The following is a 27,224-nucleotide window of genomic DNA, read 5'->3' on the forward strand; positions in this document are numbered from 1 at the left end:
TATGTGCAGAATTGGGGAGCACCGTTATCTCGGAGGTGGCCTGTCAGGGAGGCAGGACTGTTAGGGGAGATTGTCATTTAAGAGGCAGGCGCCTACCCCTCTGTAATATATCTTATTTGGAGAATGGCTTTGAGAACAGAAAGAGGTTGGTGAACTAAGGCCTTGCAGTGGTTTATTTTATGTGTGGCGACTTGGCTGGGTCATGGGACACCCACAGAGTTGGTCAAACATGATTTTGGGGTGTTTCTACAAAGGTGTTTTTGGGGTGAATTTTACGTTTAAATTCTAGACTGAATAGAACAGATGGTCTTCTCTAAGTGGGCCTCATCTAATCAGTTGAAGGCCTGCATAGAACAAAAAGGATGATCCTCCCCCTGCAAAGAGAGAACTCTAACTGCCTGTGGATTTCATCTACAACACGGATTCTTCCTGCCTAATGGCCTTCAAACAAAAACATTGGCTTTCCCTGGGTCTCCTGAGCCATCAGGCAGCCCAGCCTGCAGGTTGGACGCTACCAGCCTATATAACAATGTGAACAATTTGTTGTAATAACTCTTTCTCTTCCTGTATGTATACATTTCTGTTTCTCTGGAGCACCCTGACTTACATAGGCTTTCATAGACGAAAAAGGAAAGCCAAGGCTCTGGAAGGAATCTTGGCTAACCATATTGGGCCATCCCAGGTACCGTGGCGAGTCTCTCCCAAGAACTGGTGACAGGGCCTTGGTATTTACAGCCACAGAACAATTAAGATCAAGTAACCTCCACGTTCTTACTCAATATTCGCCAAATAACCTTCTCCAAAAGGAACATCCCATGTACCTGACAGCATAAGAATGTACTCAGCCTACCTGACCCTTGAGAATAATGAGATCATCACAGTAAATGCCAAATTTCAGGCTGTGTCCGGATGCCAGTCTGACTCACCAAAGCAGCTTTCCTTTGCATGACCTTGATCAGCACATCTCAACATCGGAAAACTCAACAAAATCCTAGATCTTCTTTGCAAAGTATTTATTTTCTTCAGATGTAATTAACAGGTTTTATAAAACCACCACGACGTCCGGTTAGTTTTTTAATTATCTGGACTGAAGAATGACTGCAAGAGTGGCAGGGAAAAGCCGTACATACAACAGATAATTTCCAAAGCTATCAATCTTTAAGGCCTTTTGAGAAAGCTATAAAGCTGAGGCACAAAGTAATCCTTGTAATGTCCATCGATGAAACCCTTCCCACTGTTGTGCACAAACCAACAGGAGACGTCTGTTCCAAACACTCGATCTGTTCGGTAGTCTTTCTGCAGACCTCTGCAAGGGAAATGGTGTGTATGGTTAGAGCACAGACCGAGGCTTGGCCAGCCTGTATGTCTGGAAAGGAGACATATCCCCACCCCCACCACCACCTTGCGGTTCGTTGCAACTTTCTTGCACCCTTTCTGCTTGCCCCCACCCATCTCTACTCCCCAAGCTGTACTGAACATCATTCTCTGGGGCTTGGTGTTGGAAGAGCAGAGATCAGCAGTGTATCCTTAGATCATTCAAATAACCCTTTGGAGATGTACCGATACAGATTTTTCCAGCAAGGTGAAGAGTGCAAATTAACTTTTACGCGGAACGAAGGTGGGAACCAAATGCCGACGTGCTGTGGGCCTACTGCACGTGTCACCTGCAGGACGAATCTGAGATGCCTCTCACCTTCCCTGGGCAGGTGAGTGTCCTATCTAAGGGCGATGCCACCTCTTTCTGAGAAATTCATGCCTTTCACATAAAGGACAAATAAGCTAATGAATTCAAAAGGCATAGGGTGTATTGTCACTCACGATCTTTCAAGTATTTTGCATCACAAGGTGCTTGCAGTCCCTGAACTTGAAGCCCATCATTTACCTTTGTCATTGGAGGATAGCCGATGTGCGTTTACAAATCTCAGATAACTACTATGATTAACTGTGCTCACCATTTCCTCCTCAAATATGCTCACTGATGCCCATTGGTAACTCACTGGTCTCCAGTCAGCCGGAACCAGGTGACTGGTGTCCTCACTAAGAGTTCATCATTTTACTTCCCGAATCTATTTGTGGTGGTACGTCGGACTTAATTAGCACCGCAATTTCATTGCATACTTATGTGGAAGCCAATGACATCCGTGAGCAAAGAAAGTCATTTCTTATAGAGCTAAGTGGATTGCTTTGTGAAAACTCTTAAAATGAAAAAAAAAAAAAAATCCAGAAAAAAACTCTGCTTTAAAATGCTATCAGCACAGGGGAGACTGCTGTAGAGGATTAGGAGAAACTGAAAAGACCCATAAGAATGTTACACTCAGAATGCTTTGCAATCTGCAATTCTCACTTCAGAATGAAGCACACGGATAGGGCTTGTGTGAGAAAAGCTACACAGAAATGCATTCTTTAGATTCATACTCAGGAAGAAGACTCCATCCAGTCTTACTTAAACATATACGTTCATTCTCTAGCTCTATGGTTCATGGGTATTTTTTTTTAATATTTATTTTACTATTTATTTTGAGAAAGGTGGGCAGGGGGAAAGCAAATCTCAAGCAGCCTCCAAGCTAGCTGAGCACAGAGCCTGACTCAGGGCTCGATCTCAGGACCCTGGGATCATGACCCGAGCTGAAACTAAGAGTCGGACGACGCTCAACCGACGGAGCCACCAGGCGCCCTGGTTCACAGGTGTTTTTACAATTTCCTCCTTCGATCAGCTTTCTCAGTAATCTAGCTTATGACCAGGGCTCTTGCAAATAAGGACTAGCTAGACAAGTAGGTGCCGTCAAATGCCAAGAGCAGTGAAGCTGGCCTGCCTGCAGCGTCCTTATGCAACCGTAGTGGATGTGTCCCTTCCTGATGAGCTGTTCCGTCTGACACAGGGAACACTTGCAAGAGCTTTCCTTGCTTCTGTGTCACTGGGTGAGTTTAATCCCGGTAGGAGCACTCTCCGTTACTGTTGTACGCATCCACTGCCTACCTGGTGACAATCAACGTATGTCCCTTCACTTCCATGCTTGCCTCGGGCTTCTCGGGGTCCTTTCCGGGTCGTTCATTGAAGATACGGATCTTTGGCTCATGCATGAACTGGCCTAGCGAAACAAAGTGCAGACGCCGATTTACGCGGAACCCAAGAGTAAATAACTAATACAGCCTCATCATCATTTGACCCCGGCTTCATTTTGGTCCTCCAGAATTTCTGGGGTAGAAAGACATATTAAGAGAAGGACAGAGCAATGGGAGGGATGGGTCCTTCCCAAGAGTGATGCTGGGCCGCTAGCCCCACATTCATCTGACATACAAGTCTGACCTACTGGATGAGAAGTAGACAAGAACGCCCCGGTGCTGGGGGTGGGGAGGTACAGGTGAGCACCTGCCACATAGTTTAAATCACAGAGACAAGTTTGTGATGTCACATGCTTAAACTGGAACCATTCCTTAGAAAGTAGGGAAAGGGGACCTAGACGCCCTGCTTGTTATCATAGACTTCCCAAACCAGTTTACCTGTTCAGTTAGAAAAAAAATCTCCAGCATAAAACTGAAAGTGTATCCTGTGGCTCTAAGTTGCCCAGAGTGTGAGGATAAAATCCTGGTTCTGGGAAAACCTCACCTGCAACAGCCAACAGTCTTGGCTAGAGCATCCCTGAGTCACCCTGCATGTCTGTGCTGGGCTGTACGAATCATGTTTGCTATCCTTTGTGTATTAGGATTTTTTAAAAAGATTTTATTTATTTATTCATGAGAGACACACAGAGAAGCAGAGACATAGGGAGAGGGAAATGCAGGCTTCCTGCAGGGAGGCTGAAGTGGGGACTCGATCCAAGGACCCCAGGATCAGGCCCTGAGCCAAAGGCAGATGCTCAACCACTGAGCCACTCAGGTGTCCCCATGTATTATGATCTGATATCAAAAACCCTGACCAGCTAGGGAGAGACTGCCCCTTCCAGAGCTAGCTGATTCTGAAAGACAGCAGAGGACTCAGACCGGAACAAGCCAGACCTCTTCTAGCTGGCCTGCGTGACCTGGAAGCCATTCCAGGGCCGGGAGCCAGGTGAGCAGAGGCCACCCTAGAGCCCCAAGCCTGCCGAGATGTTGCAGGCTAGCCAACCTGGAACCACCTCACCCTACCTTGTCCTACAGAAACCACAGAGGCTCTGGCCTAAACCTGTTGCTTTGAGTTCCAAACTAGAGCCTGCCCTCCCTCCGAGGCCCTGCATCACAGGCCTTGTTTCTAGGGGAACCTGAGTGACAGTAAACATTTCTGGCCCCAACGGCATTGGCCCAGGTGTGGCCTAGTCACTGGTGTAAATCAAGAGCCAGGCACAGAGCGTGGCCCCAACCTGTCCTTTGAGCCCCAGTCACTTGCCCAAGTTCTACCCTCCAAAGTTGCTCGAGACCGAGCGGCCCCCCACTTGCCAGGTGGTCGCGAAACACTGTACCTATGAGTCCGTGGGCTTTAGGTGAAAACTTGTTTGTGGGGGGAACGTAGATCCCCAAAAAGTCTACATTGACTGGATGCTTCTTCCAAACGCGATGGAGTAAAACAGAGAAGGACATGTCTTTATCCAGGGTGATGGTCACAGTTTGCTCTTTCTTCACAGAGACGAGCACCCTGGTGTGAAAACCAACAAGGAGTCAGCGTTTCCAGAACACACTGTTTAGGAAGCCATTCCTCCCCCCGTGAACACGGGCTCGCCATCCCGTCCTGGGTGGTCCCACTAGTGCACGAAGCCCTCTCTCTACAACATTTTTGCCACAGAATGCTGTTTTCACTCCCAGCTCTGGAATTCGGTCCATTTAGATGTTTGTACAAAAACAATTAACAGGTAATAACAGGAAACCATGACTCGTAAGATGCAATCCTGGTGTTCTGGGCATGCCCTGACAGGGAGTTGGCTGGGGCTTTTTGTTGGGTTCATTCACTTATCCAACGTGTATTTACTGAGCCCTTACTACATGCCAGGCCTCAGGCTGGCGCTGAGACACTCGGTGGCCAAAAGACGTGGACTCTGCAGCCAGGGACTGGGCAATAGGTCACAAAATACTTCCTGAACCTCAACTTCACATTTAAAACCACGACGGTAAGTTCTACGTTTTTATCAGAGATTTCTGGATTTATTCACGCAGTCTTGCATGGAGGACAGGCCCGAATCCGATGGGATTGTACTTGCCTGTGATTAATGATGTGAGCTGTGTCAGACCAGGACAGGACGGACGTCCGGGAGCCCTGGCTCAGGGTGATGGTCTCAGTGCTGATTTCTACTTTCACATCTTCACGTTGGAAATAAAATCCCAGTTTTCCAAAATAGGTGCGGAGTTTTTCATTCTTGGGTTTCTTGGCACCAATGAGCTCTCCATTGACCAAAATCCCTGTGGAAGAAAACATGCTTTTTTTCTCTCTCTCTCTGTGCACCATGTTTTTGTACATTTGGGCACCATAACTCAAATTTATAAAACTGGACAATAGGGGAAAATTATTGTCTTTTTTTGCTTCAGGACTTACATTTTTTCCTATGCCATGCTCACTTTGTGTCATTTAAAGTATGTCTCATCATACTTTAAATGAATTATATCACAATAAGATCTGCTAGTTCATACTCAGTTTCTTAGCTATTCTAATTCCCTTAGGAATATATTTATAATTCATTCTCACTAACTGTCAGGGTTTGAAAATTCCAGGACTCCTATTAAGGTGGGAAGGAAAGAAATCCCAGGTACGACAGTGAAAGATGGCAGTGATAAATTGCCTATTTCAAATATAGTATCTTTTTATTTACCTGATTCTGGATCAGAAACAAGGTTGAGAATTTTTCCAGGTTCTGAGTCAATATTGAAACAAATATTCTTTTCATTTTTTGGCAGGTAAATGATGAAGTGTGGGTCATTTTCAACTGGAAAACATACAGAGAAAGTGAAATCAAACAAAATCATAAGAAGGAAGGTGACATGGAGCAAGCACTTTATTCCTGAACATCTTTAACTTAAATAATTACAATGCTTCTACTAGATGCCAGGTTCTCTTCTAGCGCTTCGGGGCCTAGTGGTCCGCCCCCATTGTCCCTTCCTCGTGAAGCTTCTGTTAAGAGTTTTAAGTTATTTTACAAATATAGGGTATACTTATTCTGAAGCTATCACATATGATCTAGGCTAGAGATAAAAAAATGAATAAATAAGACAATAAGAAAAGCACACATACACACTATGTATATACACATATATACGTGTATACAGCGAGTATTGTATATAGATAGATAAAAATATGTACGTTTTGAGTAGCTACAGACAATACATAAAAATAAAGGCGACATAATATTATTTTTTGGCATATAGATTGATATTAATCAATTCCAAGAGCAATGAAGCATCAAGCTACACTCAACAAAGAGCTCCTTTGCTACTGGATGACCTTATTCTGGCTGATATTTCTTACTTGTTTGTTTGTTTAATCATTCAACAAAGAGTTAATGAGGAAAAAAAACCCAACTCTGTCCAAAGCACTGAATCAGGCAATGTTTGATGTACCTATACATAAGTCATGGTCTTATTTATAAGACCTTCAAGAAAGTCATAATTTAATGAAAGAGTGACCAAGATGCTCTCCTTGATCAAACTTTGCTTAGGCTCCCCCGACCTTTTCAATTAGTCCTCAGCTTTTGGACTTGCATGTCTGTCTCTGTATTTTCCAATTTTTTTAACAGATCAATTTTTTTAAGACTTTATTTGACAGAGAGAGAGAAAGAGAGAGAGAATGAGAGAGCGCACAAGCAGGTGGAGGAGCAGAGGGAGAGAGAGAAGCCGACTCCCCGTGGAGCAGGGAGCCCAATGTGGGGCTCCATCCCAGGACCCTGAGATCATGACCTGAGCTGAAGGCAGATGATTCACTGACTCAGCCACCCAGGACCCCCTGCATTGTCCAAGTTTAGCAAGAATCCTAGTAGCTTGGCTTACCTAGAATCTCCACCCTCCATATTGATCCCCTTGATATAGTGGGCTCCTCATCCCCCAATGCCCTCCAGGTGACATCTGATCACCTGACTGCCTTCTGCAAGAATCCTGTTGGATGGGTTTGGCCAGAATCCTCCTTCTTCCTGATGTTTCCTCTTAGTGATTTTCCACCCACAGCCTCCCCGCTGTTTTTGTCTATAAACTCCCACTGTGCCATGCTGTATTTGGAGCTGAGCCCAATCTTCCCCACCCAACAGCAAGGCCCTGTGATGGGGGTCCTCATGCCCATGGTGACGCCCCCCCCCTCCCTTGAGTAAAGTCTTTGTGACGGTGTATGTCTAACGAATATCGTGAATAATTGGTTTCCTTAGTAGTTTTTCTTTTGTAGAGATAGACCCGACCACTGAGGTCAAAGAATAAAATAAATGACACAATAATGGCCCAAGGGCAATGCCCTGAGGGTAAAGATGAAGCGGTGCCCAACCCCGCCTGGCCAGCTGCGAAAGGCCTTGTAAAGGGGTTCTCACAAAGCGTCTTGAAGCTGGGAAAGGCAAGAGACACAGGAGAGACAGATTTTATTCTGATTGCACAGAACAAGGCACAGCTTGGAGGTATAAATGTTGGTGATTTGTATGCAAAGTAGCTCAGTGTAACCAGGGGATGGGTTCTGGAAGGAATGGAGGAAAAGACTGAAAGGGGGGTCATGGAGATGGAGCATGGCGCCAAGGAATGGAGCTCTAAGTTGGGAGCTACGTGAAGTTTTTGAGAATAAATGTGACATGATTTGATTTCAGGGAAATCACTTGTCAGGGTATAAATTAAGTCTTGGAACGTGGACATGAGAAGATCGGTTAGCAGCCAGAGCAGCAGTAACCCAGGCAAGAGATAGTAGATTCAATGGGAAATGGGATGGGTGCAGGAGGGAAAAATCCAGAGACAGGTGATAGAATCCGAGCACAGAGGCACGCTTCAGCACTTCCAGGCTTCCAGCCTCGGCCATCGAAGGCAGTGGAGAGAGGAAGGTCTGTATGGTAGGAACTGCAGTGCTTGTGTTTCCAGAATGAAACTGGAAGAGCAGGCTTCCACTCCTTGAGAGGCTGCCGTGATCTAGATAGCATCGCGAAGCCCCGTGCAAACATCAACTCAACTCCTCACCGTATCCTCGCAGAGGACAGGTGACCTGTTAGTAAGTGACAGAGCTATGACCAAAGCCAAGCTGTCCGATGACAAGCCCACTGTCCCACCCACTCCGATACGCTCATTCATTTTCAACTGTGTGTTTTGGAACACGAAATGCAAGATAAGCTAATCCAGAGCAGGAATACAATCTTGTACTTCTTTGCACCCCTCACACCACTAAACTCTTGCTATGAGGTCAATAAATACTTGGTTAATTGATTTTGTGTTGAGCTGGGCACTAGAGGGCATCATTAAAACACAGAACAAAGGTTTTCATTTCCTCCCCCCCCCTCCCAAAATCATTTTGTTAAGGTAACCTCTTCCTTTACATAAATAGAGTGTTTTGAAATTTTTTTGAAGGATATTGCTCTTATTAAAGATAATCATTGATTTTGCCATTTTAATTTTACCAAAATCCCACTAATCAGACCTGCTGGTGAGTAATCCCAAATCAGCGCTGCCATACTGATTTGATATCATTCTAGGCAGCAGAAATGATACATCAAATTAGGTGAGTCTGTGCGGCCTTACATTTAGAACAGGTTGAGGGTAGGGTAGATTGAGGACTCTGTGATGACTTCATAGGTTCCTGAGGACCGGGGGTTAACGAGTCTCTATGAGGAACCAGGAACCAACGTTATAACCACTCTGCAATTTATCACCAGCTCCATTTTACAGGTGGGCTCACTGAGACCCAGGGGGGTTCCAGAGCCTGGGTCCCCCTGTCACGTGGGCAGAGTTTGACCCCAGAATTCTCGGACTCTCAAGACCTTGTCCCTTTGACTGCATCATACGGGTGACTACATACACCCGGAGGAACCGCTGCATTCATACTGGAAAGAATATTGAAAACGAAGTTAGCTTTCTCTCTCCGTGTTTCCACAGAAGCTTTGTTTTGCAAAGCAACAGTGTGAGCGGCTCGTGCACCTGCCATAGGTGCTTTTAGAAGAATGAACAAAAGCAAGCGAATTTTGTTATTCTTACTCTCTCTTTAGTATGCAGACCAAATAATTATTTTCTAACAAGGTTAAATAATGTTCTTTCAAATTTCATGTATTCCGACGCCCTGTCTCTTGCTCTGAGAGCCACTCGACAGGGTAAAGATGGCAATTTCGTCAGCACTGTAACCTTTCACACGGCTGCCCTCCCCACGCGTGCTGTGTTGTCAAGTTAGCACTGCTAACTGAAAGCTCGGGGCAGAGTCCCTCCTCAGGCCCTGTGGTCGGACGTGCTGGGGAGGGCAGTGGAGGGGCCCCTGGATGAAGCACTGCCCCTGATGGAAGAGCGAAAAAGCAAATCACTTTGGGCCCACGAATAGTCATTTTAGAGACAAGCCATCGGGGGTGTTTGGGGGAGAGATGCACTCACTCTACAAATAGATTCGATGTCCCCGCTACATTTTCTCTGTTATAATATGGTTTCAGGGAGTGGTGAGTATACAGTCTTGAGAAATCCATTCCGACAGTCAGAAATTTTCTTGCTAAAAAAAGTCTGCATTCCAGGCAGTCTAGAAAAGCTGCACACGTCCAGGGACATCGGGAGCTACTCTGCTATTGAAATTTCAAACCACCCCAATCGAGCCCCCTATCCGGACCTTCCCACAGGGAGAGGGATGTGCTGTCTCTCTGATTGTTGAAATGTACTCCTTTCTAAGAAAAAAAGAAAGGGGAGAAGTGCACAGACTTTCTACACTCGCTAGCTGATCGCCAGGCAGCCGTCACCTCTGTGGGGAAAGGTGGCAAATGCCAGATTTGGAAGGAGAGAAAAACAATAGGAAACAACATTAAAGTCATTTTTTATGGCAAAATGTATGGCTTCTGATCCTTAATAATAGCCTTTATGTATCATCTCTAATGTGCTAGCCCTTTCAGATGGCTTCACACGGTGTCAACAACCTGGCTGCGTAAGTGTAGTTATGCCTACTTGCAATGTACAGCAACATGAAGTAACTTAGTAAGTTCACACGCAATCTCCGAAGAGAATGTTCTTTGCATTGATACCCCATTGGCCCACCCAGCATGAGAAAGAGCATCCCTTCCATTCCAGAGGGTTCACATCATACAGGTGGAGATGGAGTGGTATGGACCCAGTTGTACCCCCAAAATTCATACATAGGAGCCCTAACCACCAACAGGATGATGTTTGGAGGTGGGGTCCCCAGGATGGGATTGGTGCCCCGATGAGAAGAGACACGGAGAGCTGACCTAGCTGGCACGATGGTCTTGGACTTCCCTACCTCTAGAATAGTGACAAATAAACGTCTGTTGTTTAGACCGCCCAGCTAGGGGCTCTGGGTGTGGCGGCCCAAGCTGATGAACACATGCAACTGTCTTCTTTCACTGGAGGTCAACCATGCCCATAAAAGTCATCTGGTTTACCAGGACCTCTCGAATGTATGTATATGCTCCACAGGATTGTGATCCAATTGGGAGCCAGGACCTGAAAGCAGTGGTAAAGGTCTCTTACCTCTCATCACATGTGGGGGAGGTGTGGCCTCCAGCACTTGAGCTCCCAGCACTGGCATTGGGATCCTGGGTGTTGGGGAAGGGTTGACCCAAGATGGGACTGAATTCGAAGCAACTTTGTTGCCATAATACAGGGCACCTGTGTGGAAAAACCTGTCTCTGTTAGTTTCCAAGCTTACTTTTCCAGAGAGATTTCTTACAACTTCAAGAATCTGTTTTATGCAGACCTTGTGTTCTCAGCTAAGGTTTTCTCTCATTAATTTTGTTCCAGAATTTTCTCTCTTCCAGCTCCTTCTGTCTTTATGGGTCTGCCATAGGGTTCTCTGAAGAGTTTGGGACTGGGGCTGTGGGAATTGCCCCACAGAGGCTGGAGAAGGTTGTCCACAGCAGCCCCTGGAGAAGTCCTGGATTATAGTCAGTCTCTGCCTGGATCTGCTCCTATTTCCTCACCAAACAACTATCTAAATAACTGAGTTTCTCAACCAACTAGTTTCCCCTTCTGGTTACAAAAAGTTCATTTTAGGGGTGTCTGGGTGGCTCAGTTGGTTAAGCATCTGCCTTTGGCTCAGGTCATGATCTCAATGTCTTGGGATCGAGCCCCACACTGGGCTCCTTGATCAATGAGGAGTCTGCTTCTCCCTTTCCCTCTGCCTCTGCTCCCCCTACTTGTTCTCTCTCTCTCTCTCTCTCTCTCTCTCTTTTGTTTTTTCTCAAATAAATAAATAAAACCTAAAAAAAAAAAAAGAAAGGAAACAAAGTCCATTTCACTTTCCGATATACAGTCTTCTTGTCGTTGAGAAAACAAATGGCAGTTCACCTAGGCATCTTAAAATCACTTATAAATGCCAGTTTATCTAGGGTGAGTTTCTCCTGAGATAAATTTAGCTGTGGCACCCAGGCTATTACAACCAGCACCCAGAGGTAAGAGTTCCTTGAACCCTGGATCACTGCAGTAAAGCTGGCGTGTCACTTGCACAAAATGATAATGTGTAAAGTGTTCCCTCCAGGGTATGCAGGCCATTGTCAGCACTGTGTTTCAGCAGGACAGTCCCTAAGAAAGCGAGGGCAGAAAGAAGGTGATGAGCTACATCTTTTAAACTTGGTACATGGGCCCCTGGGCACACCTTATGACTTTCCACAGGACACAGAAATCATGGGTGGCTTTTATGACAATTTTGAGGTTCTCGGCTTCCACATACACTTCCTAAGAAAACTCTTTATCCTAGTTTAGAAGTGAAAGGCTTGCTCTCTCACCAAAAGATACAAATGCAATGAAACACCGGGACACCTGCACCCCGATGTTTATAGCAGCAATGGCCACGATAGCCAAACTGTGGAAGGAGCCTCGGTGTCCAACGAAAGATGAATGGATAAAGAAGATGTGGTTTATGTATACAATGGAATATTCCTCAGCTATTAGAAATGACAAATACCCACCATTTGCTTCAACGTGGATGGAACTGGAGGGTATTATGCTGAGTGAAGTAAGTCAGTCGGAGAAGGACAAACATTATATGTTCTCATTCATTTGGGGAATATAAATAATAGTGAAAGGGAATATAAGGGAAGGGAGAAGAAATGTGTGGGAAATATCAGAAAGAAAGGGAGACAGAACGTAAAGACTGCTAACTCTGGGAAACGAACTAGGGGTGGTAGAAGGGGAGGAGGGCGGGGGGTGGGAGTGAATGGGTGACGGGCACTGGGGGTTATTCTGTATGTTAGTAAATTGAACACCAATAAAAAATAAATTAAAAAAAATTAAAAAAAAATCCTCTGGGGAAAATTGGTGTAGTGCCGAAAAATGCAATGACTCCAATCCATTGCCAGGAAAACAGATTGGTTTGCAAATCAGACAATTTCCAGTTCTTTGCTTTAAGCAGAATTGAAGTAGGTTGTGAGCTGTCATGCGTTAGATCATTAAAAATAATTTTTGAATACTACGTCCTATGTGAGTTTGCATATAACTTTGAAGACATTATAAGTGAGTGACAATTGCTGTAACCAAATTCATTCCATTCTTATCTACTTATCTGTGTCAACAAGATTTATCAAGACTTAGGCTTAAAAAAGATTATTTTTTTAAGACTTACTTTTAAGTAATCTCTACACCCAGTTTGGGGCTCGAACTCACAACTCCAAGACCAAGAGTCGCATGTTCCATTGACTGAGCCAGGGGGTGCCCCTAAATTTTTTTCTTTAGCATTGACACTGAATCTGATCTCTTTCAATCTATTAATAAATAGCATTCACCCATAGATACTCGAAAAAAACACTGTCACATTTTTTCTCATTAAAAGATGATTTCTAATAAAATTTTATTTATGGATATTGAATGTATAATAGTTGTACACTATTTTGACCAATTATCTACTTGTGGTAGTTTTTTGTTGTTGTTGTTGTTGTTAAAGATTTTATTTATTTTATTTATTTTATTTATTTGAGAGAGAGAGAGAGCACAAGAAGGGGAGAGGCAGAAGGAGAGGGAGAAGCAGATGTCCTGCTGAGCAGGGAACCTGATGTGGGGCTCGATCCCAGGACCCTGAGATCATGACCTGAGTTGCAGGCAGAAGCTTCACTAATGAAGCCACCCAGGTGCCCTACTTGTAGTAGTTTTAATAAAACTCTAGAAAAAAATATAATAAAATTTAATAAATAATAAATTTAATAAAATTAAATAACAATAATTATATATCATTTGTATATTATATATTTATATATTATAATAATATAATACTTTTATAAATAAATTTAATAAAATTTATTATTTTTATTTATTATTTTATTTATTATAAATAAATTTAATAAAAATCTAAAAAAATTTTTTTGAACACTCAGAATCTAATGGCCACAAGAAATTGAAAAAAATTTAAATTCGTATACATTTTTCTTGCAGAAGGGCAGGATGATCAATAAAAGACTTTCCTGGGTAGCAGTGTATTTATTACATTGAGACATGATTCTGCCAGAAATGGAAATACCAGTTCAACTAGAAAAGAAAACACTATAAAATTTCCAGCAAGTAAAACAGAATTTGTTCATGTATTTTTTAATGGATGATGGAGAGTACCAAGTTTGATATCCCATGTCCTTGGGTACACTTAAAAACAGTGATGTAACAGTTTTATTTTAAAGTTCAAAAAAAAAAAAAAAAAAGTTCAAAAAAAATAAAATAATAAAAATAAAAGTTCAGTGTCAGGGCGCCTGGGTGGCTCAGTGTTTGAGCATCTGCCTTTGGCTCCGGGCGTGACCCCGGGGTCCCGGGATCGAGTTCCCCATCAGCCTCCCTGCAGGGAGCCTGCTTCTCCCCCTGCCTGTGTCTCAGCCTCTCTCTCGGTGTTTCTCATGAGTAAATAAATAAAATCTTTAACAACAACAAAAAAAGTCAATGTTTACACTATGTCTCAAATTACATTCATCACAACTACTGAAGCATGGTGCAAAATGGTTCAATGTTGACTTAAGCATGTGTGTAGGGGTCCACAGGTCCTCAAAATTCCTCTGGGAGCTAAGTGAGCAAAAATGTTCTAAGACCACAGCAATGGACTCTCTCAAAGTAAATCGACAGGAAGAGCTCGGACCCCCAGGGACACAGGGCTGGGAGCACAAGGAGGGCTGCAGGGGGAGAGAGGCAGAGGGGGGAGCACCCTGAAGTCAGCTGAGGAAGCTGACCCCTGAAGGGCATGCAGGAGGGCACTTGATGGGATGAGCACTGGGTACTCATATAGTATGTTGGCAAATTGAATTTAAATAAAAAATAAAAAATAAAAAATAAAAAATAAAAAATAAAAAATAAAAAATAAAAAATAAAAAATAAAAAATAAAAAATAAAAAATAAAAAATAAAAAATACAATACAATAGAGCTGACCTGTCGTATTTCTCCACCAGCCAGGAGCACTGACCTGAGCAGCAGGAGTGGTCTTGCGGCGGGGAGTCGGCCAGCATGCGCTCATCCCCTGCCTCGTTCTCAATCACCATCGTGGTGAGCGGGGTCAGGATGTGATGGTCCAGAGACATCTGCAGGATGGTTTTTGTGATTTTCCTTTTGCTAGCAGCCGTAGGAGCCAGGCTTCTGTATTTAGGAGATAGAGGCATTCGAGAACATTACTGCACTTCAGGCCCACGCCCCATGGATTCAGGGCTCAGCCGGGACCCTGGGGACCACAAGGTACAAGAACGCTAACTGGCTCCGTGAAGCTGGTATTTTACTTAGCCACGTCATCCTAAGGATTTTTTTTTTCAAACAGACTTCATTTTTCAGATGGGTTTTAGGTTCATGGTAAAATTGAAGGGAAAGCACAGAGATGTCCCATGTACTCCCTGCGCCGCACACCGCAGTCGCCCCCAATATCAACACCGCCCCCATCCGAGTGGTGTATTTGTTACAACCAGTGAACCTGCACTGACACTTCATCAGCACCAAATCCGTGGTTTACATCAGGGTCTGCTCTTGGGGTACGTTCTATGGGCTCGGGCACACGTACAATGACATGTGTTCACTGCTGCCAAATCATGCAGGGCAGCTTCACGGCCCTAAAGGTCTCCTGTGTGACGCCTGGTCGTCCTGCCCCCCAAGCCCCCGGCACCCACCCATCCGTTTTACAGGGACTGTTTCTTAAAAGTCCCTATGCTCTAACTCCAGCCGGGCGTGGGGTATGTGTACTTTGGCCGTGAAGGCACCAGGATGCTTCTGAAAGGGGCAGGGATGGTTCTCGCTCACTTGAAAGCCACCGCTACAGCCCCGTGGCTGCTTCCTAATCAGACACCGTGGATTTCCTCTGTGGGTACAGTCCCACCACCGTATTTCATGTCTCCCTGACCTAGTTCGGAAGACTCTGCTCCGTCCTCCCGGGAATGTGCTCTGGTAGGTGGGAGGGGGCTCGGGCATGGTGGTTCTCTTCGTCAGCACCTGCGACTTGTCCTGCTGCTCGTGGTCAGAGAACAAGGCACTGCTTAGAAGCCTAGTTCTTATGTTGGGCAGTTTGGGGGCAGGGGGGCTGAGAAGCCAGCGATGGAGGAGAGAGCAATGTCCTTCGGTGGCACTATAATCGTAAATTTCTCGTTGGCCTACAAACTTTGCAAAAGTAACTAAATGCAAATGAACTACTGATACACCCCCAGCAACATGATGGATTCTCACGGACACCGTGTTCAGTGAAAGAAGCCAGAAACAAGAATATGGGTTGTATCATTACAAGACGTTTGGTCACAGAAAACTAAATGATGGTGACAGTGGTTTCCACTGTGGGTGGGGGTGGGGGTTCTGTGGGGAGAATAAGGGACCCTTCAGGGAGGACAGAAGTGGCCTCTAATGATCCAGGTGGTGATGACATGGGTGACACATATATAAGAATTCATTGAACTGTACTCTTAAAAGTCATGCACTTCACCCACTTTATGTATGTCAGACCTCAATAAAAAGAAAGGAAAAAGAGTGAACTCAGCTTTGCTTCAGGTGCTTGGAACCAGTGGAAATTGACCATCCAAAGCCTGAATTAATTTGCTGGCTTTCTGGGTTCCACATCCTTTTTGTGTATTACTTCAAAATACTCAAGGCAGACCTCTTACTTTTGCAAATCCCCATTATGTATACTCTTCTTACCGCTCAGCCAGAAGTTGGTTGATTGTCAGATAGGCCCACAATTTCTTGGTGAAATTGGGATCTGCATGCTTGTCCTTTGATAGAAAATCCTCCAAGTCGTCCATCTGGGCCAGAGTTTCTAAGACTAACTCCGTGTTAGCCTGGATGATGGAAGATTCAGTTGAAAGACATCGAGGGGGCCAAACTACAGTTAATCAAGCCACGTTTTTCATATCTACTGTGAGTGAATCAGGGAGCTACGTAACTTCAGGGGAAATACAAAATAATTCAAAAAATACAAAAGAGGAAGTAAGTGCATACATCCAAGGGTTGGGATTGGCTTGGGATGAAAAGGGAAGGATTTACAGAATGGCTTTGACCATGGCATAGATATTCTCACGTCTTCTCTTTCACTTTATTGCTTTTATTCCACATGCAAGATTCATGGAATGCAAAATATTAACCAGCTAATATACAAGATGGACTGTTTCAAGGGGACCGATTAGTATTTTTGAAAATAAGCAGATAATTGGAAGTACCGAAGTTGCAGTGATGATGCTCTGTAACTGCTCCAATTTATCAGGGTTGAATTTTCCCGCCACCACAATCTCCGAGCCTCCAAAATAGTTGTGAAAACTGTTTTGAGTGACATCTGATACTGACATGTGGGGATAGTTGAACTGAACGTTCCGGAGCAGGGGAGTAGAGACCTGGTTGTAGAATTTCTATAATTCATTAAAAAACAAACAAACAAACAAAAACAGAGAAATAATTATTTTCATACCACTTCATGGGTCTAAAGCACTTTTTTTAGAGGGGGGAGGAGCAGAGGGAGAAGGAAAGAGAGAGAATCTTAAGCAGGCTCCACACCCAGCTCAGAGCCCAACTCATGGCTCCATCTCCTGACCCTGAGATCGTGACCTGAGCTGAAATCAAGAGTCAGACACTTAATCAACTGAGTCACACAGGAACCTCTAAAGTACTTTTTGCTGAGATTCCTCAAATGCTTAGCTGGCATCTCTTAATTTATCCTCACATAATCTCTGTGGAAAGCTATGGGACCAGGAGAATTCTCACAATTATCAGATGAACTGAGGTATGGAAAAACTAAAAAATTGTTAAGAATATTATTCTGACTTGGGAGCCCAGCGCATTTTTTTTCTTTTATGATCAGCATAAAAAGCTCATAAATACTCATAATAAGAAAAGTCTGCTGAGTTGATATTCCCAAATTATCCCTTATCCCTTTTCTGTCCCCGATGGTAAATATGGTGCCTGCAACTGACCCATGGTGCCTGGAATTGACAGAGGGTGGTGTGAAGTGTGTTCCTCTTCTCCTCCGTCTTTTCCTTGTCCATGTAGTCAAACGAAACAAGTAATTTGTCTCTTTTAACTTTAAAGACACTTACAAGCTATCATTTGATCTGTGTTGCATTATAAAAAGTTGATACCAAGACGCCAATGCACTTTAAAGGGGGAACAATGGCCATGACCGTAAGAACGACCAGGCGTGTTAGCGGAACTGGAAAGCCCAGAAGGTTCGATAATGCCTGGGAAGTCTTGCTCAGGGCATGAGAGAGAGAGTGTGTGCCCATCTCTCTGTCATCTCCCGCCTCATTGTCACTGCAGATGCACATGCAAAAAGAGGTGAGAAAGGAATCGAAGACTTTCTCATTCTCGTGGCCTAATGCAGCAGAAAGGATGACAATTGTGACTCAAATCTGGCCGTCTTCTTTTAGGCATCAGATACTGCTGGTTGAATGATTTTGAGTGGAGGAAGAAGAAAGAACAGAAAAAAAGTGTTACTTTGAGCTGGGAAGATGTGTCCTGGTTTCCATAAATCCTTTGCGCGATTCCACGGTTTTCATTGGATAGTCTCTTCAAGAAGTCATAATCAACGTCAAATCCTATCCCCAAGCTGAACAAGGAGATGTTGTCTCGTATGTGCTGCTTCACATTTTTTTGAATCTTTGACAATTTCAGTTCACCTAAAGTTGATGATGACAGAAAGGAAAAGAATGAGGGGCAATGCCGCAGTGTTTTTGGAAAATCTGCGGAGGGTGGTTTAGCAGAATTTGTCAAATTAAAAATGCGCTTACCCTTTGACCCAGAGACTCAACCTCTAGGGGTTTTCCTTATAGCTGCCCTCACATATAGGGAAATGAAGTACGGGCAATCATACCTAGCATCATTATTGGGAGTAGCAACATATTGAAAACAAATGTACACAAGGAAGGGAGGCTGGTTAAATGATGACACATTCAGACTGTAAGATATTGTGCAGTTATTAAAAAGAGCAAGGAAACTCTTTATGTATTTATAATGAATGATCTCAAAGACATTTTTAAAAGGGAGAGAACAATGTAAAGATTGGTATAAGTAGGATATATCTGCATACCGGCATGCATGTTTGTGTGCATGTACATGTGTATATATATATATATATATATATATATTCACATATAAATATATAGGGAATATACAGATATGCACAGAATCTCTAAAATGATACACGAGAAATTGCTAACCAAAGATTGCCTCCAGGGACAGGAACTGGGTGGTTAAGGGACAGAAATGAGAAACAGACTTAATTTTTTGCTACGCATCCTTTTCTTCCTTACAATTTTATCCTCGACTTGAATTTGTTTTAAAGATCTTATTAATTTATTTTTAAGTAATCTCTACACCCAGTGTGGGGCTCGAACTCACAACTCCGAGATCAAGAGTCACAGGCTCCATGGACTGAGCCTGCCAGCGGCCCCTCAAATTGAATTTTAAAAGCAATCTGATCTGAGAGTGAAGAAACACTGAATCTGCCACAAATACTACCTCACGACCCCCATTCTAGTCTCACTATTAATAAAATGCTTGTGGGACACCTGGGTGGCTCACAGTTAAGCATCTGCCTTTTTTGACTCAGGGCCCGATCCTGGGGCTCGGGGGTTGAGTCCTGCATCAGGCTCCCTGAGAAGAGCCTGCTTCTCCCTCTCCCTATGTCTCTGCCTCTCTCTGTGTCTCTCAAGAATAAATAAAATCTTAAGAAAAAAAGGAAAAAAATAAAATGATTGCTTCTTGTCTTACTAAAACTCCAGTGGCCACTGTCATGATTGGCCCACTCATCTTCCTTCCACAGAGCTGCATTCAGCACGGGTCCTTGTCCATGTGGCAGACTGTGACGCAATCTAGCATGCACTGTTGTATTTGCCAGTTTAAGGACACAAATGAAGCAGATCAAAATAATGGCACATGACAGTAGCCAGGAGATGTTGGGCCATTTTGTGGAGAAGAATGCATCGTGTACAGGTGTATCAGAAAGACGTACTTTCTCCAGTTGCCATGAGTGACTGGGCCAGGGTGGGGTGTGTGGAGAAGGAGGGAATGTTCCTGCAGACCCCAGAGGTCTTCTGGAGGCCTGGGACGCATGCTCATCCCACACGCTCCCCTACACCATCTTACATGGTGCACTGTGCTACAGGCTATTACAATTCACACTCAAGTTTCCCCACATTGTGGAGGTGAAACTGGTGCTTTTAAGAGCATCACCCAAAAAAATGTCTGGGACTGGGTTTCAGTGGGGTGAGTGCTCCAGGGTTAAAAGAAGCCTCCTTTTAGAAACCATGGAGTTAAAATGGTTTGGAAACTCAGGCAAGTGCCATCAGATTTTCCATTTTAAGCAAATCACATTCCCAAGAAACAGGAGTAAAACATTTGTCACCAGAAAATTGAAGTGCTACTTACCTACTGTCGGGTCGCCATCAGAAACCAAAATGATCAGAGAGACTGACTCAGGGTCCAGCAATCCCAAATTATTGGCTTCATTCAGAATAAAGATGGCACGCAGGAGTGCTTCATTGATATTTGTGCCTGTGAGGGTGACAGGATGTGCCGCTCCGTTATGTGCCCTCTCTTTGCACAAAAACCATCACATCCTGGGTTCAGGTTCATCTGTCTGATGATGACTCATGCATAATTTATTCAGCTCCCAAATCTGGCTGCTTTCCAAGTGACACACATTTTCCCCACGCTGGTCAAGATTCCCCAGTGGAATAAAATAGTCGCTTTGGAGTGAACTAGTCCCTGAAAGATGAATTCGTCCTTTCAAAGTACCCTCTGTCATTTTGTCAAACACCAGACTGAAGGCACGCAAAGCAGCCTTGCTGACGTGCTGGGTCACTGGTCAGTTGCATTTTTTGCTACGAGAGTAATAAGAAGGCTAGTGTGACCCTCTGTGACCCTTTTCTGAGGGAGACTGGAAAGATTACAGACTTGTGTGGGATGGGTCATGCATTGTGCTTTCACATGAAGTTAAGATTCATCGTGTAATAATACATCACTATTTATGGCAGGCCATTGCAGATGGGCCAAAGACCACCGTGGGAGGAAAGGGGACTTCCTAAGCGAATGACGATTTGAGCCCTATGAACGTTTCTCAGTGGCCTCTAGGGTAAAGTCACTCACCTCCACTGGGCTGGATTTTCTCAATATACTTCTTGGCATCTGTCACCTGTGTTCTAGTAGCTGAGACCAAATCATTTCTCCAGGTGCGAACATTGTGGTTGAAGTCAATCACGGAGAACTGGTCTTCGGCTCTTAGGTCATCCAGTATGGTCTTCATTGCTTCCACTGTCTATTTCAAAAAAGAATGGGGAAGGCTCTCATTCCATGAGATCTAAGCCCCAGAAGAAAAGAGGGAGGACCAAGAATTCATCTTGTCATCTTCCAAGGACCAACTCAAGAACGACAATTCTTCCAGAAAACCAACTCGGTCAACACTGACCTGTCTGTCACTTACTCTGAACATGTACTGTCTGCATTTTGATACTAAGCTTTGACTGTTTTATTTTGTTGTGTAGAACTACTTTGACTCATCTCAGATTTAGTTAAGAATCGCAAACTTCAAGTGTCCCCTTAGTAGTGGCTAAGAATCAAAGTCCAGTGACTCGCCCTCTCTCTTAAATTGCTATTTCTCATCTCTTTTCTCTTCAGACTACCAACACCTCTCTCTTCCTGTCTCAGCTCCCGACCTGGATTCCAACTTCACTGACAAAGCAATCAGAAGAAAACTTCCACAGTCTCCTGCCTTCTTGCCCTGTAATCTAGGAGAACTAGTAGTATTTCTATAGAATGCGCATCCATCCCCTGGGGAGCTAGCTTTCCTTCTCCCTCATCTATTGAAGAATGTGGCCAGCAACTGGCCCTTGCATCTCCCACATTCAGAATTTCCCTCCTCCATCGGTGCACTGAAGAGATGCACCTGTAAGGGTTACAAAGTCACTTGTGAACAATGGCAAAATGGTAAAGTAAAACGTTACGCAGAACAAGACTATGAAATGCAAGAGTGAACCCAGCAAGTAGGAAGGGAGATGACATTTTTCAGAGCCCTGAGTTTTGAGATAAATGTCTGTTGTTCATAAGCCACCAGTTCTGTGGTTCTTTGAGCAGCCTGAGCTGATGAAGATGAGGCCTGGGAGGCTGGAGGGGAGGGGCGGGGGGAAGGTACATTGAATGTCTGCCATGTTGGGAGGGGATCAGAGAAAGTGAGGATCCAACAGGGAGGTACTCACTTGTTTCATTTTTATTCCCCACATTGAGCCGCTAACATCAATGACAAAGAGGATGTTTTTGGGAATTGGGTCCAGGTTCTCAGGAGCGAAAAAGTGGACAAAATATCCATTAAATACCTAGAAAACAGAACACAATATTTAGAAGGTAGGAAGAGGGGGCTCTAGGGACTAAGAAGAGGCGAGCACTGGGGGAACAGGAGGCATGCTGGTCATGAAGGAGAGGCTCCGTATCCATCCATGTCTCTCCCTCCTCTTTCCTGTTCTCCCCCACTCCTCTCCTGGGAAGGCCCAGGCTCTCTGGGTAGTTTCACTCCCCAGGGCATTTCACTTCACTCCCTTCCAGCCACCTAGTCTTCTGGGGAACCTGCTTTCCAGGGATCCCGTTAACCAACAGCCAATGGGGCAGAGACTCTGCCCTCACAGCGCTCTCAGACCAGCCAAGGATCCAGACAAGTAGGAAGCAACTGTAGCATACTGTTTGTTATGTGCTATGGTCAGGAAAATAAAGGGCTCTGAGAGCACCCAGTGGATGTGTATCTGACTCAGATGGGGGGTGTCTTTCCTAAGGAAATGGAATCTACACTCAACTTGAGTGTGAGTTTGGAGTTGGCCTGTTAGGAGTGGGGAAGAGAGATCCAGATAAGGGTGAGAAAATATGGCATACTAGGGGCTCTGTAAGTGGTTCAGCACCACCATGAGGGCTGTATAATTCAAGAATTCGAGGAATTAGGTGGAGAGTCAGCAGGACAGATCATGAAGACCTTTATCAGTACTCTAGGGAGTTTGGATTTTTCTTGAAGTTATTAGAAGGCCATTCCATGTCTTTGTCTTCTCTGGGCCCTAATGCCTGGCTCCTCTAGTTCTCTTTTCATTGCCCTATGGTTGTTTCTATCAAGGTGGTACAAGGCCTAGGTGTGGAATGTATACCTGTGGGTGCTTCTGTACCACCATCCTGGACAGAAGCACAGGCTTTCGGATACCCTCTAAGGGCTCTTATCTTAGCACAAGGGAAATACAGACATACACTTAAGACACGACAAAAAAGGAAAGGAAGGAAGCAATCTCTCAAATGAACAGTAGCCCTGGAATCTGCCACTAGCCCAGATCTTTCTCTTGGTTGTTCCGTCCACCCAGCCCCATAACCTCTCTGCTTTCTTTGATAGTTTAGTTGCAAAGGGCCTTCAAAGGTCATCCAAAATTCCCATTTTGTGAATTTCATACTGTACTTCATATAAGGCCTAGAAGCATCTTTCTGGGACAAGGATATGAAACTCGAGGACACTCTATTTGGTTTTCTTGACATGAAAAGATGATGCTTAGTAACACTTAGGGAAATAGGATTTAGTCCCTTCTCTGCCACTAGACACTTGCCATGGCAGCTAGGAGCCACCTAGAAGACAGGGAGCTGTTGGGCCTCAGCATGGCGGTTCTCTCAGAGATTGGTTTCACCCACCTCGAGTTCTCCGGCCTTCTCTTCTCTGTTCACATCATACATCACCACCAGCTCTCCGTCTACTGCAGTCTCAGAGCAGTTGGAGCATTTTCTTTGCCGGGCCACAGAGGGCTTGAAGGACACATGTGCCTGGAAAGAACAGTGATGGATGTTGGAGCTCACGGTCTGTGCCTCTCCCTCCCCAGGTGAGGGGTGACACCTTCCCATGCACACAGGGGAAGAGCTATCCCCATGGCTCAATGGCCAGCCTGCCTCCAGGCAGCATCAACAGCCCCATTTCCAACACAAGGGATGGTGCTGGGCCTGGGAAGGGGCATCTACCATCCCATGGTGCTGCTGCCCAGGTTTTAGGACTTCTTAAGATACCCAAAGAATTTCTCCCTCCTTCCCCCATCAGAGAGAAGGCTACCAGCTTGAGAAAGAGTTGGTGAAAGGTCCTTAGAGGAGTTTGATGCCTCCGCTGTTGGTTCTTATTGGTCACAAAGTACAGAGAATTAAGCTGAGTATCTCTTGCTGTGACCAGTGAAAACCTATCATGTATTACAAGAAAGCTGTCTTTTAGCTCCTGGTCAAGCCCATGACTTGAGGGAAATGGTGCCCCAAAGAGGATGGTCGCTGGTCAAAATGCAGAAGCAATTGGGAGTGGTGTTCTATAGATGGTGGGGACCCTATATTCTGCTCAGAGATCTCTGTTCCATCACAGAGTCTACCACCTGAGCACCTTTCTGTACCCCAGAGCACAGGAGGGGCAAAGAACCCATGAGCTCATGGCCACTTAGACTCTCTGCAACAGGCACTACATATGATACCTTCTGTTGTCCTTTAGATATGACTGGAACACCATCAAAATGGCCATCAAATGTGTCAGGAACATGAAGAAATCGTATTCCCTGAGGTTCAATAACCCACACGTCTACCTGGAGATGAGAAAGAAAATTACTCAAAGCATTAAAATATCATTCAAGGCATTTTTTTTTTTTTTTTTTTTTTTTTTTTTTTAGGAAAAAGTACAATTGCTACACCCTCTGCTGTTCTTCTCATCTTCAAGCTTTCCCAGAGATAACCCAGCACACTTCCATGATCACCTCACCTGCCACGGGATATGATTCATCCTAGCACGTGGGCTGAAGACTCTTTGGGCAACTCAGTACTTCCTTTCTCTTATCTCATTCTCCATCTCTATCCTGTTCTTTTTGTTGTTGTTTATAAGAGTATTCACTTTATCAAAGGAAACAAAAAAAGGAAAGCCACTGAGAAATGATTCTGCACTTAGTCTGTGCATCTGTCAATGAAGGCCCAAGGCTTTTTTATCCCTTTACTGTCTATGTGCTCTGAACAGAGCTAAGCAGGAGGAAATCCATTTGGGTGATCCTTGGAAAAACCATAGTCATGGCTTCCATTTCTCTCTGTAGACTCAAAGTACTCTGCTAAGCACCATGTATGTATGAACTCATTTAATTCTTATATTCTTATTACCTGTTGTTTTATTTGCTATTGTTTACTTTATGGATGAAGAAACAGATTCAGAGTGACCCAGCTTATAAGAGGCTGAACCAGGCTTCAAACCTAGGGCCCAAGTTCCTAATACTTTGTACACTGCTTCTTGACTTCCAGTAGCTTCTGCTTCATCTTTTCAGTTGACTTCACCACACTATTCATTAGCCCCATGCCACAGTATCCTATATGTTTTTCATGAGATTTCCCATCTTTTGCACACACCCACTTAAAAGAGAGGCCATGAGATAGAGCCCTATGCACATTTGTTTCCTTATTGCCTCTTCCTCATTTAGGATCATTTATAATAGTGATGAGTTCTCTCCTCTTTGGAAATAGCTAGCTTTGGAATCATGCCAAATTTTTCTCTGATTTTTTTGTGTGTGTGTGTGTGGGCTCCATGTCCAGGGTGGGGCTCAATGTAGGACTTGAACTCACAACCCTGAGATCAAGTCTTGAGCTGAGATCAAGAATCAGACGCTTAACTGACTGAAGCCACCCAAATGCCTCCTGATTTTTTTTAAAATCTGCTTTCATAAAGTCATGTACACTTGTCCAAGCAAAGCCAACATTTTCTTTCTTGGTTATTATAAATTACAGCGTAAGATTTGAGCTTAATTTGCCTCCAAGATTTCTGTTAGCTCCAGATTCTCCATGTTGGTAAGAACTAAATCTACACAAAATCAGGTGAATCAGACATTCCAGGACAGTCTGACCCAGGCATTTTAGGTAGTTGATTGAGCAGCTCCTGGAGGTAAGGGAGAAAAGTTGGGGAGTTGCAGAAAACTGGGGCCACTGCTTTCATTCTTCCATAAGGTTCTACCTATAAACAAATGTAGGGTACTCAAGACAAGGTTCAGTCTCTCCATACAAGCATGCAAATGGCAGGAAGACCTTTTCCCAAGTGTCGCAGAAGCTATTAGCAGTCCTGTGCTCAATTTGAGGCAGACATGCCCCCCCCCCAATCTAGTAGGACACTATGCTTTGGGGGTGGATATCTAAGGTTGCATAGCTGGTCCCTCTGATAGGCTGGAACCAGTCCATGGTGGCCCTGAGTCACTCACCATTTTGGTTAGCTTTTCTGTAAGGAACACAGATGTTGGAATAAAATGTATTCCCAAGATTTGATATATCTAGGGGGGTAGAGGTGGGAATTAAAAAGTGATGTATTCTCTGATTCCTGTGAGGGAAATGCATTTCCAGTTGGGTAGTCCTTCTGATGGTGATTAGAAAATGTTTCTGGAATAAACACAAGGAGGTCCAATTTTATGATTTCTCCTTAATATATCTCTGGATGAGGTTAAGCCTCTTCAGAAATGGATACATTTCGTAGGCTGTTAGAGCAGGAAAGTACCCGAAGACTCACCTAGTCCAACTTTCACAGATGAAACACTGAAGGACAGGAAATGGATTTGCCCAGAGTTCACAGCTGTGAGTGCAGACTCTGGATTAGAACTTGGGAAACTTGCCACTTCGTCTTACACTCTTGCTAAGCTATTCAGACTACGTCTTATTTTAAAAACAAGGATTTTCTAAGAGCTTGGGAAATTTAAGGATGAACAAAAATTTCAGAAATATAAGAAAGATTTGTGTGCTATGTGGTATGTATGTTAAAAATCATTATCTTTATGGACTCAAACTACATCCTTGGATTTATAGCTAAGAACACAGTTTCAGAGGTAGACATTATCTCAAATTTTACTTGTTTCTTAGCTATTTCCTTAGGCAAGTTATTTATATATATCTGTATATCAGGGCTAATGAGATCTACTTTACAACTTGTGGGGAGAAGTCAATGACATATCACCATCTCATTAAAATGTTATAGAAGTATCCTCATATCATTAACTCAGTTGCTATTAATATTATTATTAACAACCTCAGCACTTGCATCATTGCAGGCAAGATGCTAATCATATCTATTTACCATGAGATTCATAGGATTGAGAAGGAGAATGCCACTCATTCATCATTACTCCTAGAAAAATAGCCAGGGCCACATGTTGAGTTGTGCAGAGCCCCCAGCCAGGACTGTACGAGGGTGCTGAGATCCAGCCCATAACCCACTTGCCAAGTGTTGTGTCCTTATATGGGGCTGAATTTGCCAGTACAAAGGGCATCTTTTCCTAGTTTTCACAAAGGCACCAAATAACTCAATGGCATTTACCCTGAGAGCAAGCTGATGCCACACAGTGGTCATGAGAAGAAGGGGGGGTTCCATTGGTCAGATATGCAGCTTCTCAAATTAGAGTAGAAATTTCACCATGATCGCTTCATCCCCTGGAGTCTTCTCTGCCTACAGGCCTCACCTTCCTATCATCTATCCTATCTCCATTCTGTCTAATGGAGAGGCAGATTGGATCATATACTCTCCTTGGCTGCTTCTGGCTCTGCTCTGCCCCTGACACAAAATGTTCATGTGATGTCACAAAGACTCAAGCCCCCCAAAGAGTGTCTCAGTTCTTAGGGTAACAGGTCAAGTTTACAGCAAAGGTGAGTTCATATTGGTAGGGCAATGGGGTGACAGAGGAAGACAATTAATATTCAC

General features: G+C 44.1%; 1 protein-coding gene across 1 annotated transcript in view; it reads right to left on the reverse strand.

Moving 5' to 3' along the window:
- Window positions 1–996: 996 nt before the first annotated feature.
- Window positions 997–27,224, reverse strand: part of ITIH2 (inter-alpha-trypsin inhibitor heavy chain 2) — a 36,003-nt gene continuing 9,775 nt past the window's right edge. Inside the window, exons 7-21 of the mRNA XM_072825878.1 lie at window positions 23,992–24,099; window positions 23,183–23,311; window positions 21,730–21,846; window positions 20,624–20,792; window positions 19,904–20,029; window positions 17,972–18,153; window positions 16,705–16,890; window positions 16,187–16,326; window positions 14,487–14,656; window positions 10,588–10,725; window positions 5,775–5,888; window positions 5,169–5,367; window positions 4,437–4,609; window positions 2,978–3,089; window positions 997–1,306 (exon numbers count right to left, since the gene is read on the reverse strand). Coding sequence (XP_072681979.1) covers window positions 1,159–1,306; window positions 2,978–3,089; window positions 4,437–4,609; window positions 5,169–5,367; window positions 5,775–5,888; window positions 10,588–10,725; window positions 14,487–14,656; window positions 16,187–16,326; window positions 16,705–16,890; window positions 17,972–18,153; window positions 19,904–20,029; window positions 20,624–20,792; window positions 21,730–21,846; window positions 23,183–23,311; window positions 23,992–24,099 — 2,211 coding nt within the window. The 3' untranslated portion in view covers window positions 997–1,158. The remainder of the gene's footprint in view (window positions 1,307–2,977; window positions 3,090–4,436; window positions 4,610–5,168; window positions 5,368–5,774; window positions 5,889–10,587; window positions 10,726–14,486; window positions 14,657–16,186; window positions 16,327–16,704; window positions 16,891–17,971; window positions 18,154–19,903; window positions 20,030–20,623; window positions 20,793–21,729; window positions 21,847–23,182; window positions 23,312–23,991; window positions 24,100–27,224) is intronic.

Source organism: Canis lupus, chromosome 5 (assembly GCF_048164855.1).
Source record: "Canis lupus baileyi chromosome 5, mCanLup2.hap1, whole genome shotgun sequence".
NCBI lineage: Eukaryota > Metazoa > Chordata > Mammalia > Carnivora > Canidae > Canis > Canis lupus.